Source organism: Natrix helvetica (genome assembly GCF_964273705.1).
Source record: "Natrix helvetica genome assembly, chromosome: 7".
In the NCBI taxonomy this organism is placed as follows: domain Eukaryota; kingdom Metazoa; phylum Chordata; class Lepidosauria; order Squamata; family Natricidae; genus Natrix; species Natrix helvetica.
The window spans coordinates 52,347,424-52,368,030 of record NC_138558.1 but is presented as its reverse complement, the minus strand read 5'-3'; the positions used below and the strand labels follow the sequence as shown (position 1 = coordinate 52,368,030).

The window sequence follows — 20,607 nt, the reverse complement described above, 5'->3', positions numbered from 1 at the left end:
AGCTATCCTTAAAGTTCCAATTTAATAAGACAGACATGTTGGCATATCTGTGGAATCCCAAATCTAAAAGCTTCCTCGGATTCCACCCAGTTGAAAGTTCATGATCTTATCCCCACACCCAAAAATCCATCACATGGTCCAATCTTCTTTGGCCACGCCGGCATCTCCACCCAGCTGGTTCTGGTCAGGTGCAGAGGTGCAGAGACAAAAGATGACCTTGGGCTTCTAGAAAGGAATGACGACACATTCCACAATTCTACTCCTTCTATTCTCCCTCCCAATTACTACACTAATGAAACAGCATAATGAAATAATAAAGAGTGGCAGGCCAAAGATCCTAAAAAGGAATATAACTGCAGGCCTGACAGGCGGCCTCTCCTCAGAAGAAAAACGTTTCCTGAAAAGAATAACATAAAAGTTAACATAACAAAATTAACCACCTCTCCCCCACCCATCCCAGGGGGACCCTTTGGCTTATCAGGAAACTTCTCATGGAATTGTTTTATTAACATCTCCACTTTTAGATTCCAGCTTTTCACCCAAGAAGCTTCAGACAAAGGGTAACCCTTCCAATGCATTAAATACTGTAAGCGACCCCTATTCAGCCTGGAGTCTACGATTTTTTCCACCTCAGATTGTGTTTCCCCTTCTACCACTACAGGAGGAGAGAAAGCTTGGGTGGATGCTCTTATGCTGGACCCAATTACTGGCTTCAACAAGCTACAATGAAATTCTGGGTCAATTTTCCTCCTCTGAGGCTTCCCCATTGGTAGGACTTTTCGTCACCTTAGGTTGGGGATCCTCTTCTAGAGGTTGTTGGTCCAGATGACTCTTTTCTGCTGGCATCTGGGGCCTTCTCTTTACTGCCGTAGCGGTTGGTATGCACATTTGTGGCATTAGGGCTGGAGTCAAGCACTCTGATGCCTTTGTGGCCAAGTTTGTCAAGAACCCTTCTCTGTAGGAAGGTGGGGTAAGATCCTGTTGGGGCATTGCAGGTGAGACTGGAACCAGTGGAGAGGTCAATTGTTTTACTAACTTCTCCACCTTTAGGTTTCAGCTTTTCATCCAAGTAGCTTCAAACAAAGGGTAACCCTTCCAATGCACTAAATACTGAAAGTTGTCTCCTAGTTCCGCCTCATGGCTTCGCTGTAGAACTTCCAGCCTCAACCCCGTGGGGACGTACAGTTTTGACCCCTTCCAGGCTAATCTATTTCCCATCGCTAGGATATTTTGGTTATTGTTGAACCACTGGTCTGTTGGAAGCACCAATTTCATAGCTGTCATCAGCTTATCCTGGCTTCCATTACTGTTGTACTGCGGTTTTCTTGACAAAACATCCCCCAACAAGTTTTTGGTACTTGTTGGATCCCTGGGGGTTTTGTCTCTACTGCAGGTGCTGCAGATGCTGGGCTCTTGGGTTCAATCATCCCTGGCTGGCCCTTCTCCTCCACCGGTGGTAGCGGCCCAAATGCAATCATCAATTTCCTACCACCATCTTCCCACTTCATCGTAGGCTTCCACTTGTCAAGCCATGCAAGCCCCAAGATAATTGATTCCAGCATCTCTGGAGCCACAATGAATCTGAGAAGTTCATAGTGGCGGCCCACTTGTAATTTCACCAGTTCAGTTATTAGCATGGCTGGGACCCCTCCAATTAGTGTTCCATCTATTTGCTCAACCCGAATGGGACAGGCTAGAAGTCTTGTGCGTATGCCTAGTTGCTTGACAATCGACATGCTGATTAATTATCGAGTGCAACCGGTGTCCACAACTGCTTCAATTTCCCCTTCCACCCTCGTTTCAGGTACTTGGAGGTTGACTTGGAAGGTGAAGGGGCGGATGGGTGCACTCACCATTGGGTCATCTTCGGCATTTTCCTCCTCCGAGGCCTCCCCATTGGTAGGACTCTTCATCACCTTAGGTTGGGGATCCTCTTCCAGAGGTTGTTGGCCCAGATGACTCTTTTCTGCTGGCATCTGGGGCCTTCTCTTTACTGTCGTGGCGGTTGGCATGCACGTTTGTGGCATTGGGGCTGGAGCCAAGCACTCTGATGTTCTGTGGCCAAGTTGACAGCAACGGTGGCATTTTATTGGCCCCCATGAGGAAAGGAACCTAGTTACATCTCTAAACTTAGGAACTGCCTCATCACATTGTTCCGCTATCCTTCCTGTAGCTTCCCCCTTGGTTATCCCTTCTTCCTTTGTCAAGAACCCTTCTCTTCGCAGGTCAGGGTCTAGGGCGTTCTTGAAAATGTACACGAGGAGTCGCTCTGGCCAGTCTCTCAATTTACTGGCTAGTCTTCTAAATTCCCAGATCAACTCTTTCACGGGACGGCCACTTTGCTTCAACCCATGGATCCGAGCCTCTGCCTCCACATGCGGGGCTACACTGCTGAACCGGATTCACATCAGTTGAACAAATCTGTCTGCGTCTTCTAATTCAGAGGCTGCTTCATTGTGGAGTTCTGATACCCATTCGGACACATCCCCCTCATTCATCCTTTCAGTTATGGCCAACACCAAGTCTCGGTCAGAAGGGTATCGATCACCATATTGGTCGACGTGCACCCAGACTCAATTTAAGAAGTAGGCTGGTTTTTTAGGGGTCCCATCAAACGTTGCCCGGAATGGGCAGGTGCAGGAACTGGTGGGCTGGCGCCTGAACTTGTGCGGGTGATTAGACCAGCGGTTGCAGTTGCACCCCTCTTGCAGTGCTAATCCCAGCAGCAGCTGCGGGGCAGAGGCCTATTGGGGAATTGCGGCTTGGGAATGAAGTAGCCCAGACACCTGCATTGGGGCCACCTGTGGAAGAGGGGCTGGTGTCCACTGACACTGTACCCATCCTTGATCTGGATAGAAAGCCCACCCCAGCAGGATCTGCTTGCTGGTGGCAATCCACTCAATATTGGCTGGCTGGGGTTTGAAACTCCCTAAAACGTTTGCTGCGGGCTGGTCACTGGCTGGCTAGGGGGCATCTCCCCCACCTAGTCCTGTTGTTGGACCCTCTGTCCCATTGGATACTAGTAGCTTGCTGTTTGTCTTGTTCCAACGGCAAGGTTGTGGGCTGACACTTTTCACTGTATGGAAGGACCTGGAATCTCCACTCCAAGGTGCTACGGGGTCTTGACCCAGGAAGGTGAACATTGGCCATGCAAGTGTCCACCTGAGAAACTCCGCGCCAAAGCAAGGGGTTGGTCCACTTACAGTTAGCTGTCCAAATTGATCCAGAAGGCTGCCCAGTGACTGACTGCATGAAGGCGGAGGGAATCCCCAATCTTCTGAGTGCTTGATTGGCGTCTGTGCTGGCGTTTGTGCTGTTTCTTCTCCAGTATGTTTAGTTTAAGAGAAAGAAGGACTAGGGGAGACATGATAGCAGTGTTCCAATATCTCAGGGGTCACATATCAGGGGTCACATATCACAAAGAAGAGGGAGTCAGACTATTCTCCAAGGCACCTGAGGGTAGAACAAGCAGCAATGGGTGGAAACTAATCAAGGAGAGAAGCAACTTAGAACTGAGGAGAAATTTCCTGACAGAACAATTAATCAGTGGAACAGCTTTCCTCCAGAAGTTGTGAATGCCCCAACACTGGAAGTCTTTAAGAAGATGTTGGATAGCCATCTGTCTGAAACGGTATAGGGTTTCCTGCCTAGGCAGGGAGTTGGACTAGAAGACCTCCAAGGTCCCTTCCAACTCTGCTATTGTATTGTATTGTAACATCCCAGCCGGGAGTGGCAGCGCGAGAACCGACCCCCCCACCCCTCGCAGCGGCAAGAACAGCAGGCGGGGCAGCCAGTCGCCGCCGAAGCTTTCCTTGATGAAGTTTTACAAATGAGCGAATTAGGACATTTTAACCGGACTTACACTTCACGGCAACATATTTGGTTTGGCAAATTCGTTCAGTTCACAGCCCGGCCAGCAGATTCCCGCCCAGAGCCGTTGGCCTGTGCCATAACAGAGGAAGAATGACTTTAACAATGCAAAAATAACCACATTTTACACCATGCATCTCTGCTCCCGTCCTTTCTCAACAACCGCGGGAGCGCTGTTGCAAAATCCGAGGGCAACGGAGCAGCTACTCCAGCTTCTCGCGAGACTCTCAGCTCCGGTTGGGCGCGCGCAAGATTTGAAGGCAGCGCGAGGAAGAGACACAGCTGCCGCGAGTGGCGGAAACAGAGATCCGTTGGCGCAGGTAACACGGGTGGCTTCGCGGCGCGGCGGGATCCAGCCTGCGCTGCGCTCTCTGAGCCTGGGGGCAGCAGGGGATCCTCTCCAGCCGTGCGTGGGAGCGCAGCAGAGTCCGGAGGGCGGGCGTATTCGCGGGCTCGCGGGGTTTTGGAAAGAGGCCAGCAGTGTCTCAGCAGCCCACATCCCCAGCTGTCCATTCGGGGGCTCTTAGGCTACCATATTAGGATCTGGACCATTTTTAGACCCAAAACGACTGCTTTGGGTTTGGTTTCACGAAGGTCCTTGAAAGCAGCTTCTGAAGACTGTAGTCTCTATTATTGATTAATTTTGCTAAGGTAGCTGTCAAGATGAACCATTGTTTATTAGATAAATCAGCCGTAATGGGTTGAGCAGGAAGGAAAGAATTGGAAGTAATTTCTTCCATATTTGGGTCACCTTGGGTCATTGTGTCTAAATATTCACCTCAAGGAATGCACTGAACAAAGAAAACTTGCAAAAGTGCAAGGAATGCACTGAACAAAGAAAACCACAGCTGGGCACTGCAGAAGCACGGAACTAGTTTCCATATTTTTCCTTCTCTTTGCAGCTATGAAAGGGGAACAGTTGTTTGATATTAGGAAGGCTTTTGAGGAAGCTCAAAAACCTCACCAAAATCAGGCCAAATTGGTGGCATCTTTAAAGCATACCTATAATGAGGTAAGTATTGTTTATCATTCCTTCTTGTGGGAGTTCCCACATTGGTTTGCAAAAGTCACTGTACAATCATTCGTTTACTTATAAGACTTCAGATGTGAAAAACATTGACTTTAAGAAAGCATGGAAAAACAAGGTGGCAAAAATGGGGAAAAAAATAACAAGAATAGTAGTAATTGAGAACAAGGAGGTTAAAATCCTATGCGATTTTCATTTAGCCTATAATAAGTCAGACACATTTGCAAATCCAAAGAAACAGTATGGATATTTGACAGTGCAGTAGCTAAAGAGAGATATCCATCAATGAGAACTAGAAAAAAATGTTGTGCAATCATGAAATTGTGTACAACTCTTTGCAATTCCATGGACCATAGTACACCAGACCCAGCTGCCCTCCACTCTCTTCCAAAGTTTGCTCAAATTCATGTTGATTGCATCAATGACAGTATCTAACCATCTTATCTGCAATTAAGATTGAGAGCAAATGTGGAAAAACAAAGTGCTGGAAGGTCTCCTAAAATTGTAGGGGTATTGTGCTCCTCCAGTAATTGTAAAACTTCCCAGCATTCCTCATGCTCATTTATGCTTCCTGGGATTAGCAGAGTTATGTTCGCATGTAGAAATGTCTGTTTAAAAGCCAGTTTAAGGAAAAATACTGTTGAGAAGAATATTTTGAATGGGATGTATCAATAAGAAGGTCTGCGAATGTCTTGACTGAATTCTTTGGAGTTTGATCTTTTATTTGATGTATCTAGCCTTTTCTCCAAGAACTTAGAGGTTAATTCTTGCTTCTAGTTACAAGACAAGGACCGTTTTCATGAAAAGTTTGTTCATTATCTGAAATATGCTATGGTAATCTACAAACGAGAACCTGCAGTGGAACAAGTGATAAATTTTGTAGCCAAGTTTCTGGCTTCATTATATCATTCAGAGAAAGACGATGCTGGAGAGGAAGAAATGGAAAATCCCTTTCTAAATTACCTGTTCACCTTTCTTCTTGAGGTACTATATCTGTAAAGTAATAAGAAATAATTGATACTACATAGATAAAAACTTTCATTAAAAGGTGTATCCAACATCATCTGAAACTTTGCAAATAAGCTGTTAATGGCCCAATACATCTATGTATATTAATATCACATTTTTGTGTGGGTGTGGGGGAGCCTTTGTTAAGGAAAGCAGTACAATGCAGTTAATTAGCTTTTCTTAAGCTAGAGTTTCTGAAATTCATTTATATAGGAGAGTATTTTTTGTTTCAATGTCTCTGTTACGCTTAAACCTGTGGCTTCCACAGATTCATTCCACAAATGAAAATTGCTGTCTTTGCACAATAACCTTTGGTAAAATTGCATTTCCGGGCTGGGGCAGATTTTCCGTGCTTCAGAAAGGGGAAATAAATTAATATAGATAAGAGTCTGCGCATAAGTGTTTGATTTTTTGTCACTGTAAACAAAATAGTACATTTTTTTACCTCAGCTACTATTGTTTGACCAGAGCTACAAAAGCTGACACACAAGTTTTAAAATGTATAATTGTGCATAATCACAATAACAATGAATGCTTAAAAATCTCTCTTTGTCTTTAAGTCCCACCCTGCTAACAGCAATGCAGTTAGATTTCGTGTGTGCCAACTTATTAATAAACTTTTGGGAAGTCTGCCAGAGAATGCCCAGATCGAAGATGAACTGTTTGATCAGATTAATACTGCTATGCAGCTCAGAGCAAGAGACAAAGTACCAAATGTGAGAATCCAAGCTGTGTTGGCTTTGTCTAGGCTTCAGGATCCCAAGGATGACCAGTGTCCAGTTGTTAATGGTACATTCCTTGCCAATTCATGTGGTTTATTAAACTTCTTATTTCTGCTGTTCTTCAAAAAATTCTGCAATATTTTAATTTTAGTATTTAATAAAGAAGAAACTCATCAAACTCAAAGAGTTTTAGATTTTTATTTTTTTATTATATTTTGAAATTATTAATCATAGTTAACTTGGGAGGAAGCCTTGGTGGACTGGGAGTGTGAATTTATTTGTTAGATTTGTGTGCTACCTATCTTATCTATATTCTATATGAATTAAGTGTTAAAATAATTTCCTTTTGTTTTGTTCTCTTCATGTTGAAAGAGATGCCTAGTAGAACAAAATTGCTACCAAAAATCCTATGTTGTGTGAATAAGTTTTAAAGGTTTTTAAAAATCTCGGGGTAAAATGTGTGTTAAGCTTCTCTTACCTTTTGTTATTATTTTCCCAGAAAAAGAACTTTTGTTTGTAAAGAAGGAGCTTAACTTGTAGCAAATTGGGCTCCAACAGTATTTAGTATTGAGCATTTCATGTGGGAATCATCCAGCTTTGCACAACTACAGTATCAGGAACTTTTGGCTGCAAAGAGTTTATTAATAGCAATCCTGTGAAGTATGGCACACAAGGCTATCGTCCTGAGTTGCTTAGATAGCTCCTGCTGAGCTTTAGCTAAATGAGTCTCTAAGCTTGAAATGTTTTGGAGAATTTCTGCATTTCAGCTTCTCTGCACTCTGTTTTATTTATGTTTATATTCCTACCAATAAGAAACCTGACCTGTCATAATACTTTTTTCTTCTCAGTTTACAATAGTTTAATTGAGACTGACTCCAACTCAGAAGTAAGGCGTGCTGTGTTGTCCTGCATTAGTCCATCAGTTAAAACTCTGCCCAAAATTATTGGTCGTACCATGGATGTAAAGGATACAGTCAGGAAATTAGCATATCAGGTGAATAAATATCTGGCAATGTCACTTGCTATTTATGCTGTGTTAAAATTATACAAACTGTTGGAGAATTTAGCTGGTAGAAGAACAAGTATTGTATGGATCACACTCTGTAAGAAAATACTTTAAATTTAACAGAAATGTTTGCTTTTATCTATCAGTATCTGCAGAAAGAGCTGCTCAGGTGAGTTGTGCTGAAGTGCTGAAAATCTCCTTTGGTTTTATCTGGAGATGTTTCTTTGAAATGGCCCCAAATAGATGGGGACCAACCCCATTTTTGTACTGTTTTCTGTGGATTTAAATGCTTTAGTATTATCATTGGCTAGGAAGTTAATTTTATATTGCTGAGAACTTATGAGTTGAAGTTGTGTATTGGCTATGTCACATGCTATGTTTCAGCCACTGTGATTTTATACAATATTTTGGATTCTAGATTCATCAGAAACATAAATGTTGGAGTGTTCTTTTATTAACTTTAATATAGCCAACCACCATACCATTCAAACAGTTATAGGTAGGAACTAGCAGAACACTCACATAAAATATATATGCCCAGTCTGTTCAAAAGAACAATCTTATCAGCCAAATCTGCTACAGTGGTAGAGCTCACAAATCTTCATTCCTGGACTTGGATTTATGCACTGGTTATTCTCTATGGATACCAAGTAAGCATTACCTTTTGAAGATCTTAGAGGTTCACTTTGAGGGCACAAAGTAAGTCACCATAAGAATACATGATTTATTTTTAAATGGCAGGATACAATAAAGCAGCTATGGTCTTAAGTTGCATTTTAGTCAGTGTATTGGGTTGTCAGTTTTTATTTTTTTTAAAGGCAGTTTGGTAGAATGTCTTATTCTACAGTTGTGTTAATTGTGACTTGTCTGTTTACAGTTTCAGAGGCACATTGCCAATTGTGTTGAGTATGCTTCAGTGTATTTTGCTTTATATGCTATTAATCCATATTATTCAAAGGAAAAATTACGTGAAAATATTTTTTTAAAGGTACTGGCAGAAAAAGTTCACGTCAAAGCTTTGACAATAGCCCAGAGAGTAAAACTTTTGCAGCAAGGACTTAATGATAGATCAGGTAAAATGTTTTCACTTTAATTTAAATGTTTTAAAGCAATTTTCTTTTTTCCAATACATTCCTAATGTGTGTCTACATACTGATGGAAGACAGGATATCTAATTTAAAGTAACTTGGGATGTTCTTAGGATTAATAATACCGTGTTTCCCTGGCACCAACAGCCCTGACCAGCAGGAGCCAACTGCTGACTCACTTCTTCTGTGGATGCTTGCTGCCGCTCGTGTGTGTTGCTGCCAACCTCCATTTTGCCTTCAGGAAAGGCCTCTGCAGCTGAGAAATGAGCTTCGGGTTGATGCGCTCTGGCTCATTTAGCCATCAGAGGCTTTCTGGAAAGGCTTCTGGAGCTGATAAAAAAGCTCTAGATCAATCGTTTCACCTCTGATGGTGAAACGAGGCCGGGGGAGGGCATTGCATGGATCAATCTGGAGCCCGTTTCTCGGCTGCAGAGGCCTTTTCTGAAGGCCTCTGATGATAAAATGAGGCTGGGGGGGGGCACCACATGTGTCTATCCTGAGCCCATTTCTTAGCTGCAGAGGCTTTTCCTGAAGGCCTCTGATGGCTATATGAAGGCTGGAGTCAACGTGCGGGAGCGATGGCAAGTGGCTGCAGAAGAAGTGGGCTGGTAAGGCGAGGCAGGTATCGGGGTGTGCAAGAGCTGGCTGAAACTGTCTGAAAGTAAGCAACTTAACCCATCCCCACCCCCGCTTGATTTTTACTTCTGCGCCTCGCCTCACCCCACTCTGTGCAACTAGGTTCAAGGGAGTGGGCGGGGTTTTAACTTTGGATTATTTGTGGGGGGGATATGGTTTATATTGGATGCATGCATAAAAATCAAGCTAGGACTTATTTTTGAGATAGGTCTTATTTTGGGGAAAACACAGTCAATTCAGAACCTATAGTGTTTTTCCCGAAGATAAGACCTTCCCTGAAAACAAGTCCTAGCCTGATTTTTAAGTGCGCCTACTATAAGCCCTGCCCCCAAAATAAGACCTCGTGAAGATGGTCATCAGCTGAGTGTGTGTGTGTTGGGCATGGCCAGCACAGGAGGTGGCGAGCGTGCAGGGGCCGACAGTCTCCGGCAGCAGCCATGGGTAAGCAGAGAGACAGTGGGAGGGAGTGGGCGGGCATGACAGATGTGTAAATTGCCCAAACACTTAGACCCACGGGCAGAAAATAAAACAGTGAAAAAAAAAGTAACTAAAGGGAGGATGTTCTACCTTGCTTCTGGGTATACTAATTCAGAAGACCAAATTGAAGGCCTGAGTCGAAGCTGTAAACCCCCACTGGCTGAGAAGGGGCAATGAAGCTATAGGAGAAAGCCTATCCCTCACTACCACTACCCCGCCCTAAGGGCCGGGAAATGCCAACGACTACCTGCTCAACCACATGTCCCCTCACAAACACGGGCAGTGATCCATGAGGTGCTGTTTAGCACAGTGGTTCTTTCCCTTCCCCAGTCACCTTATGGAGGCTTGGCTCCTTCCCTCCCCCACCAATGTGACTCCAATGTCCAGGTCTTGGTACCTGTACACGAGAGGGTACAAATTGGCGTAGTGGCGGGATCAACAGTATGGGTAAAGTGCCACCCTGAGCTCAGCCTGGACCTGACTCAGCCCCTTAATTGCAGCCTCATGGATCAGCTGAGCCAGCGAGGGCCAGGAGCTGCCTCTTGTTCCATCTCTCCGGGTGCCTGGAGGTGTTTCTGGCACACTCTCACCAGCCCTGACCCTCCTGGGGCACCAAGCAACCTCGGCACTGAGGCCTCTCTCCTCGGCCTGTCCTGGGCTGCCCGATGGGCTATCCTGCTCTCAGCTGCCCTGCTAGGCTGCTCCTGTCTGGTGCGGATCTACGACATCTGGAGTGCCTCCCCCTGCTGCTGGCCTGCCAGGGCCCATTCACCAGTGATCGCTGGTGGAGCCATGCCACCCATGCCACTTCACCCACCATTACCTTTGGACTGCAGCCCTGCCCTGCCCTGCCCTGCATGGCTTCAGCAGTTGTCTGGCAGGTGGAGGGAGGAAGCTCCACACACCCCTGCCACCAGCCGTGCCTCATATCATGGCAGCACTGCCCCGCCATCCGGGCAGGGCTGGGTGGAAGGCAAGGCAGTGGCAGCAGACCAACCCCAGGTGAGGTACAGGCCAAAGGGAGCCATGGGCAGCCCTATGCCCAGCCAGCACAAGAGCTGCAGTGCCCTGCAGTGCAGGGGCCCTGGCAGACTGGCGGCAGGGGGAGGTGCTCTGTGGGTTGTAGATGTGGGTGGACTCACCTCGCGCCAAGCAGGAGCAGCCCAGCAGGGCGGCTGAGAACAGGACATCCAGGAGGATGAAGAACCTCCACAAGGGCAACAGTAGCAGGTGCAGCAGGCCCAGCAGCTGGGCAGAGGCACAGTGGGGGAGGAAATCCTGATGCGCTGCACGATCTTTGGCCCTGTTGCGGCCCCGGATAAGCCAAGAGACAATGGGACTGAGGACACCTAAATTAATGGGGGCAGGTGATTCCGACGCACAGCGACACGGGCAGAGGCATGGGAGGGAGACAGGTGATCTCAACGAGAAACACAGCTTTCTGCCTTGTAGTAACAGCCTGAGCAAGACCTGAGCTCCAGTGTTCCAGCAGCAGCAGGGTCAGCTGGCAGTGCAAGTTAAGGCAGGGGCATGCCCGAGAACTTGGCCCATTGCGACTGCGGGCAAGCAGATGGTGGAACAGAGAGGGTTGACCCAGCAATAGTGGTGCTCCCGCTCCCATCAGTCCTAGCGCTTGCTGGCTCCTGCGCGTAAAAAAGATATGGCATCCCCAAAAATAAGCCCTGATCCTTATTTTGGAGTCCCCAAAAATATTAAGACCAGGTCTTGTTTTAATGGAAACACGGTACTATAGTCATAGGGAGGGACTCCTCCTGGTGCCGTCCACTAAGCAATGCCAACGGGCGGCGCCTAGGAGTAGAGCCTTCTCTGTGATGGGCCCAACCCTCTGGAATGACCTCCCCCCCGATATCAGAACCACCACCGACTTCCGCTCCTTCCGACAAAAACTGAAGACTCACCTGTTTCGTTTAGCCGGCTTGGCCCATTTATAGTCTTATCTTACCTCCTGGCAGATATTTTTAATTGGGTATTTTTAGGGGTTATTTTAAACATTGTTTTAATTGCTTTACTTTAGGTACAGTTTTTTACAGCCTCCTCTTTTAAGTATTTAGTATTTATTTATGTTTGTATTTATTCCCATGTATTTATGTGTTTTAATCTGACTGTACACCGCCTCGAGTCCCTTTTGGGAGAGGGGGCGGTATAAAAGTTTGAAATAAAGTAAAGTAAAGTAAGTAATAAGGCCAGAAACAGAGTTATAATTGAAATACATCATTATATATATTATATATACATTATATATACAAATTATACATAGTCAACATCTCTTCTGTGAGAATCTTCACTCTTCCTTAGACTCAATTTTACTCTTCTCATCTGAGAAGGTGAAGAAATACAATGTAAATTGGGGGCGGGGGGAGAGAGAGTTAATTTTCCCAAGGGGCCACAATGGGAAACAGACTGTTGTGGAGGGCTGAACCATAGGACTGTGGCTGTGGGCTGATCAGAGACAGCCAAAGGGCTAGATAATACTTATTTCTGGTGTAGATGAATATAGGAGTCTTTAAGGCAGGAAAAACATGAATTTAGCCTTGGAAAAGAAAAAAAGACATTGATTCTGTTGTGTATAAAAGTGGAGAAAGAGAAATATACTCAGGCTTTAAAAATTCATTAACATCATCAAATGAACCACCATGGTCATTAAGCGAATCACATAATTAAGTTGATCTGCCTGGGATAATTTTGTTGGAAGCTGCCTGGTAAGGCTGCAAATCATGATCATGTGACCACAGGACACTTAACTGCTGTAAATTTGAATCAGTTGCCAAGCATCCAAATTGCAATCATAGGGGAGTGGTGTGACAGTTGTAACCTCCAGGATGGTTTGTAACTTTTTTTCAACACCATCATAACTCTAGACCAGGGGTGTCAAACTGGACTTCTTCGAGGGCTGGCTCAGCATTGTAGTTCTCCTTGGGACGGGGACGGGGAGATGGGACAGCTGCCTCCTGAAGTACTCTGCCCACTGAAAACAGGCCCCATGTGGCCCGTTTTCGGTCCCATTTTCAGCCCTGTTTTCAGCCGGCAGAGTGCTGCAGGAGGTCATGGAGGGTGAAAGCAAAGCACGGGGGGGCTGCACGCGGTCCGTTTTAGCCGCCACAGGTACCTTGCGATAGTCCTTTGATATTTCCAGGCCGCCCCCATGGGGCGGATTTAAGCACCCCGTGGGCCAGATGCGGCATGCAGGCCTTGAGTTTGACACCCCTGCTCTAGACTGTTGTTAAACAAATAGTTGTAAGTCAAGACTCGTGATTCTGAGTCCTGCTTTATAAAGTACTTAAACAGAATGTTTTAGGGAGGGAGGGGGAGAGAGACAGATTATTCAGATATACATACCCAGATACATACATATAAATACATATAGATACATATATACATACGTATACATACATACATACATACATACATATACATGTGTATGTATGTACATCTAATGTGGAATTCATTTCTGTCTCTAATAGAAAGTGTGAAAGAAATGGTACAGAAACAGCTTCTCCAAGCTTGGTTACATCTAGTTGAAGGAAATGTCTTAGAATTGCTCCATCATCTGGATGTGGAGAGTTGCCCCGAAGTGGGTGTTCTAGCCCTTAATGCTATGTTCCTGCTGTCTCCCTGCCAGGATCTGATTAAAAAGTTTTCAGAACTTGATGAAAGGTAGGGATAATACAGATGTGGCTGACTTTTTACTGGGTCAGAGTAATGTATACTCTCTAGTAGGAACATAAGTTAATCTTCTGCCTCTAAAATTATATCCCATGATGCTTCATTTGGATTTAGTAGCTCTTTATTTTCAATGCATGCATAATTCCTGCCCATATTCTTCATGAAATTTGTGCACCGTGTGTTTTGAGCCTTCCTATGCCAAAGTTTCTGAACCTTTGCAACTGTAATATATGTAGATTTCAACTCCCAGAATTCCCAGCCAGCAATGCTGATACTTGTCTTTTAAAAAATGTATACAAAATTAATTCTCCCAGCATGTTACCAAATACTATTAAGTCTTCTTGTAGTGGTAGATTCAGATAGCACTCTAATAGTCAAAAGTAACTTAAGGTTTAAAAAACGTTGCATGAATCAACAAATTGTGATATGTTTATTTTTTAAAAAGGTTAAGCTCATGAAACATGCATATATAAAGGAAATGAACTGGGAAATGAGATATTTGGAGAATATGTTTCTAGATCTATACACAGTGTCATTTTTTACTTTTATTTTTATAAAAATTAAATATAAAATTTACATAGCAATCAAACATAGATTTATATGCTCATTTTGTTGATTTTTAAAAATTTGCTATATTATAAATTATATAAACCACTAAAGCTTGCTAGATTATGATGGATATAAAAGAAACACAAAAATAAATAAACAGGCCAAATAGAGAACAGAAACTTTTTTCCTTTTTTAACTTTTCATCAACAGTATACTCACATGACATTATTTCTTAAAGATAAATAGTATTTCAGAAACTTATTTTAATGTAGATGTTTGGTTTTCATAGATATATTAGCTTGTAGTGATTGCTTTCTGAAATTTCCTGGTTTATATAACTAACACAAGAAAAGAATTGGTTTTTTTAAAATGGAAACTTGACAGTGTTCCATGTGCTTCATTTGAAGGAAAACCATTCCAATAGAAAAACTGACTGCAGAGAGTGCCTTATATTGGAAAGCTCTTTGTGATCACTTGAAATCCAAAGGAGAAGAAGTCTTAGAAGAAGTCTTGCCAGAGACTGCTATCTATGCGGATTATCTGTTGAGGTAAATTAACACAATTAATTCAAAAATTGCAATGTTAGTTCAATATACCTTCTGCTTTAATCTTACAATTATCATTCTTATTGGTATTGGTGTTAAGGTTCTCTGATGACATTTTGGAATAACTGATTTTTAGAAGATATGTTAATAATAAAGATCTCTGATGGGCAGGAGATGCTGCAGAAATAATAAGGAAATTAAAGCAGATTGGCTGAGTTGTGTAATCAGATTCACAGTACCATGCTGTGTAAAGGAGAAATTCTTTCAGATGTCTTGCGATTTTGCATTGTCCATCTAAAATTATCTAAATATTCAGCCATTGACGAAGATCAGGAGAAAATCCAACACTACATTGCTGTCTGTGGGAAGTGGATTGAGCTGTAGTTTGAATACAACAGTCTGGGATTGGCAAGGAGATAAATCTTAATCCTTTTTGACAGAATAATCATTTTCTTATCCTTAAGCTACTTTCAAAGCATTCCAGAACTCAGTCAGGAAGAAAAGGAAGATCTGGCCTGCGTTGAGCAATTGATGACCAAGGAATTTATAGGTCAGCAGTTAATTCTAATGATTGGTTGCATGGATATCACTGAAGAAGGAGGCAGGTAAGACTCTAAGAAAACAACAACATGCAATTGTTTTATGCAATTGTGAGGGATAATTTTTTTACAAGATATGTTTTAAAATGTGTATAGAAAGGAACAGGTTGATTTGGAGGGATATTATCTGATAATATCCATTTGAACAAACCAAGTTAACATATTGACATCAATTCAAGTGGTTTGTAAATTTTCCACTCATAGTTGTTTTGAGCCAAAAGGGTATAGTACTTCTTACAATCAGATGATGTAAATGTTTTATAGTTAAAATAAAAGTTGCATTAATTTTAAAAATGGGGGAGAACCTAGGAGACAGTAGGAATGAGGGGCATCTGGTCTGTGAGATGTCTATAGGTGGTCTAAAAACAGGTCTTGAGAACCTCAATTGCATACCTCAACCACAGTGAAGAGGGTGATGTTGCTTTCTCCATGTAGAGAAAATATGTCTTAGGTCATCAACAATACAATCTCCCAATACATGAAAGAATCACCCAGAAAAAATGGATTCAAAAATATAAATGGGACAGAGAGTAGGAGAACATCAAGAGAAATAGTTGTGATTTAAGAATAATCAGTTGACCATTTGGTCTGGGCATTTGTAGTCCAGCTGCAGAATATTTTCCCTTTTCCCAGAATTTCAGGGAGTGAGAGTTGGAGTGTGTAGTAGAAGCAGATAGCACTGTAGCCAAATGCTTTGGCTAAGTAATCTTTCTTCTCTGTTTCAGTCTGAGCTTGTCTCATATATTTTACATGGGAAGGGTTTTTCCACGTTTTACAATATTCCTAAGCAGAGAAGAAGCCACAATTGTAATATTTGGGATTTGAAACTTTGTTCATTGGCAGGAAATAGTGATGTCCATATATCAGAAACACAAACACCAATCCACCCCCAAATAATGATTCCTTGGATTTTAAATTCAAAAAAAGTATATTTTTTTAAAGGAAGAGACTGCTGAGTGCCCTACAAAAAATTCTTATGATTCCAACCACGTCAGCATCCCTTGTATCCCATCTTATGGAAAAATTGCTCTGCCTTTTGAAGGATGATGACCGAAGAATCCAGATGGTATGTTCTTTTGGTTGGCCCTCAATGAGGAGGGGAGGCGTAGCTAAGAAAATTAACTCAGTCCTTGGGAGAATAGACTGAATTTAACCCATGCTTGGACTCTCCTGCAGCGCCCAGAGAACGACTGTTCAGGTTAGCTTTATGACAGGAATAAAATAAGTTCGCCAAACTTGTTTCAATTTCAATTTACATTTTCAGGTTGCTGAAATAATTTCAGAGACGCGGGAAACCATTATGACAGTAGACAAGCAGCAAGACGCAAGTGAGATAAGAAAACAAGAGCTTAAGGTATGGAGAGATTGTACCACTTCTTTAGTAATTTTTTTTTTAAAAAATGAAATAACTATTATTGCATTTTTTCCTGCAGCTTCTGAAAAATCTGAATGTTATTTCCCAGAAATGCAGATAATTAAACTAATAAGGTTGGAGAGGGCAAATTTTCAAATTCTTTTTTATAAAGCTTGATAAAGATGGCAGTTGATTTTGATTTCCTCTGGTGTATGTAAGTACAAGTTGGAATAGAAGAAAATAAAGTAGAAGGATGGAGAGGGTGTTCAGGAGACCTCCTTTGTTGAGGACAACTTCTAGCACATTGGGTTCATCTCCCAGCTGCAAAGAGAGCCTTGGCTATTGTTGTGTACATCCTGTTAAACTCAATGTCAGTGTGAGTTCCCTTCACCAAGCCACCCTTGCACTTGCTCTGAAAAGGGCAGTTGATCCAGATCATGGTGACCAAGTTGTAGGGTGGGTCACCTGGCCATGGACACGTTACCTCCATTGAAGCAATATTTGGCTGCCCATCAGCCGAGCCAAATTCAGATTTGGAGAGGCTTTTGCACAGGGAATGCTCTAAAACTATATTAAATAAGATTAGTCTTCTTATTCTTTTCAAAATGGTAAGCTCAACTGTTATATTGTCCACTGAAATTGTTATTCTCAGTGGGTTTTTTTTAAATTACTTGAAGACTTCTCCTTCATCCAGGCCTTTGCTGAGAAACTGGTGAACAGATTTTGTACTTTAGTTTTTTCTCCCTCCCTTTTTTATATTGTTTTAAAACACCTTTATTGTATACTTTACTGTGGTTTATTTTATTTTTATTGCAATTATACTTTATAATATCTTACAAAGTATTTCAAAAGACTATTTTCATTGAGAGAAGCACAAAGTTGTATGAAACGATGGTATTTTTAATATTCATGTTGCATAGATTTCATACCAATAGAGGTTGTTAATTCCATATTCTGATGAGGTAGCAGGATTTATCCCACCTTAGTTGATTTCAGGAACTGAGAAGCATCTAGCTCTTTTGATATGAGCATGGGAGACCAGAACATTCCAAACTTATGGACTAGATTGGAAAGACAAAAAATACTTTTTGCAAGTAGACAATGATAGAATTCATTGCCACTGTCAAGAAAATGGGGTGCATGCATGAATCAGCAGTCAGGGTGATTGGGATGTCTACTTTTTGTAGAAGCCATAATATAATACCCAGTATCTCCAGGGCATAATTTCTGTTTTTTTTTCCAGCTAGCAGAAATAAAAGTGAAACTCATGGAAGCAAAGGATATTCTGGAGAAGTGCGTAGCCACACAAGACTTCAACCATGCATCTGTGTTAAAGGAGAGAATTATAGAGCTGGAAGCTATAAAGAATGGCTTGTTGAAAGAGGCGGAAGAATCCGAAACTAAAGAGATATGCGTGGAAAAGGTTCTGTATTTTACACTTGCTCTAGTTTTTACAGTGTTTTCATATTTACATGTTAAGAACTGTGTATGTGATAAAATGACATATGTTTGAAACGGCTTTTTAGAAGAGGAATAGAATAGAGAATATTTGTAGTTCGGACTTGAACTGAGGACTGAAGATATTACTTCGTTGGGTAATGAAATGTCTTGAAGAAAACAATCAAGCTCAGAAAACAGCAAGGACTCCACAGGAAGAGAAACCTGAAAATCCTGCTATGACCTTTGATGCTAGTGCCCCCTATTAAAAAAAAGAAATGACCCAGAATATTTCTGTATCTACCTATGTAAAACAGACATAATTTTCTACACATGGATTATTTCTCATGTACAAGGGTTAGGGGAAAAAAAATCCAAACTCTGCATCATTGCAAAACAAAACTAGATGTGAAATATGGGAATTGGAGTGATAGTTGCTGGAAGGAGGCTGTGGCTTTGGAACAATCTGCAACTAGAAAGGATCTTAAGATGGCCCATTGATTGAACAGACCATCGTTGGAGTCAATGATAAATATAGGATCAAATTTTGCTTGATTTCCTGTGGAAACAAATTGTTAATTCTGTTGAATGCTGCTCATTTTTTTCTTGGTTATTAGAAAGCATTGTAGATATTTGGGCGGACCAAAATCCTGAACTAAATTATGATGCTTTTATTTTAAAAGAGTGATCCAGAAACACTTCTGAAGTGTTTGATGATGTGCAGCCAACTTCTGAAGCAGATCTCACTTTCCAAAGGGTTAGGACCTACATTGGATGGAATAATTGAGTCCCTGGTATGTGGTAACCTTATGATATGTATCACAATATAGAAGATCTGTGCTGAGCAGGAGCAGATATATGTGGTCTCAAATACTTTTTTCGATCTCAGGTTGCTATTCTATTGTGCATGTATATCCACAAAAGACAGCAAAAATGAATTTGTTTGAACTGGATAGAATTTCACCTTGCAGGCACCTCAAACAGCTTTTCTACTTCAGCCCTCCATTGGATTGCACATGGAATCAGTTTTAATTTCTGTGCAGTTCCAGGTTTTATATCAATTAGAGATTTACTATTTTTCCATTTATGAAGTTAGATTGTGTCCTTTTCCTATATAGTTCTTTCAAACAAATCTGAGCAACCCATCTGTCTACTTGACCACCAATGTGAGCGTTTGTTAAAATCAGTTCATGCTTTTTTGTTTGCAAAAACATCCTCAAGGGGAGTTAGGAGGTTGGCCATCCTGGCTTTTTAAACATCCCTTTTGGTTACTCTGATCTCTTCCGTTACCAATATATCTTAGCAAGCAAGCAGCTACAAGGTTCTCTTCTGATCAATACGTCTTACTATGTTTGTTCTAGATAATTCCAGGAATTACTAATATCCATCCTGCTGTGCGAAACATGGCAGTGCTGTGCTTGGGCTGTTGTGGCCTGCAGAGCAAGGAGTTTGCAAGTCAGCGCCTCACTTTGCTGTTGCAAGTAAGTAGGTTTCATTTCTCATGAAATGTCTGATAGACTTTGGGAACCCTGAGGAAAAAGAGTTCCTGTTGCCACAGGTATTCTTGAGTCCAAAAGAGTAGTAAAATATGTGAAGGGGGCCCAGAGAAACTCCACTTCGCTTTCAATAGGCATACATACCATTTGGCATTTGGTTGACTTTCAAGTTCAGTGTCAGGTCCTGCAATGCTGGCGAATTAAGCCAAACATTACTACCTTGGAAAGATCTTTGTTGCTAGGAGAGTCTGGTATACCAGACTCTTTAAAACCTAACACCTATCCAAATAACTTATCGTAATTAAAGGGAAGTTACTTGGAGTCTCTTTCTCACACTTCTTCCCTCTCTGGATTGACAGGTCTGTCAGAAGTAGATGGGAGCCACTACGTTGGCATCCTGGAATTTTAAAGAAGGTCCTGTGTTGCTTTATACTGTGCTAAGAGGGCAGGTGGATGGGTAGGCTGCACAGGAATAGCCAGCTTGTAGAAAACACTTGCCATTTACAATTGGCCACAAGTTCTACATAGTGATCTTGCTGGAAATTATAACTGGGAAGTGAAACTTCAAACTAAAAAGAAGGCAAACCTGGACCATCAAAATGCTGTCATTCCATATTGCTGCAAACAGCTGTGGTCTTCATTTCCTATCGTCTCACGTTCACATTCTGTTTAAAATAAATTCTATGCAGGAAAACTCATACTTTTCCATTGTAATATCAGCATCTATTCAAGGCCTGATGTTCTGAATGTTGGACTTGAAACATTGGAAACATTTCTTTCCATTGTCCTACATCAGGGGTCTCCAAATTTGGCAACTTTAAGACTTGAGGACTTTTTCCAGAACTGAATTTTGGGAGCTGAAGTCCACAAGTCTTAAAAGTTGTCAAGTTTGGAGACACCTGTCCTATATCCATGTAGAATGGCATTCTTCTGGAGGGTGTAATATAAGGTAGAGTAGTTTCCTAGGGTTGGGGGTGTGACTTGGTTTGAAGCTGCAGAAGGGGTTGATTGGGAAACAGCTGAGAAAGATGGGGGTGGGGGGTGGGGGAGGGCTAAGGATGGGAATAGAAGAAGAAAGATAAAACTCCAATTTCTATTCTGAAATAACT

At 42.2% G+C, this 20,607-nt stretch overlaps 1 protein-coding gene across 1 annotated transcript in view; it reads left to right on the top strand.

Moving 5' to 3' along the window:
- The first annotated feature begins 4,010 nt into the window (after window positions 1–4,010).
- Window positions 4,011–20,607, top strand: part of NCAPG (non-SMC condensin I complex subunit G) — a 30,102-nt gene continuing 13,505 nt past the window's right edge. The window contains exons 1-14 of the mRNA XM_081959384.1: window positions 4,011–4,190; window positions 4,773–4,882; window positions 5,675–5,881; window positions 6,466–6,694; window positions 7,476–7,621; window positions 8,622–8,706; window positions 13,317–13,509; window positions 14,475–14,615; window positions 15,077–15,217; window positions 16,154–16,277; window positions 16,476–16,565; window positions 17,809–17,988; window positions 18,686–18,796; window positions 19,364–19,483. Coding sequence (XP_081815510.1) covers window positions 4,775–4,882; window positions 5,675–5,881; window positions 6,466–6,694; window positions 7,476–7,621; window positions 8,622–8,706; window positions 13,317–13,509; window positions 14,475–14,615; window positions 15,077–15,217; window positions 16,154–16,277; window positions 16,476–16,565; window positions 17,809–17,988; window positions 18,686–18,796; window positions 19,364–19,483 — 1,875 coding nt within the window. The 5' untranslated portion in view covers window positions 4,011–4,190; window positions 4,773–4,774. The remainder of the gene's footprint in view (window positions 4,191–4,772; window positions 4,883–5,674; window positions 5,882–6,465; window positions 6,695–7,475; window positions 7,622–8,621; window positions 8,707–13,316; window positions 13,510–14,474; window positions 14,616–15,076; window positions 15,218–16,153; window positions 16,278–16,475; window positions 16,566–17,808; window positions 17,989–18,685; window positions 18,797–19,363; window positions 19,484–20,607) is intronic.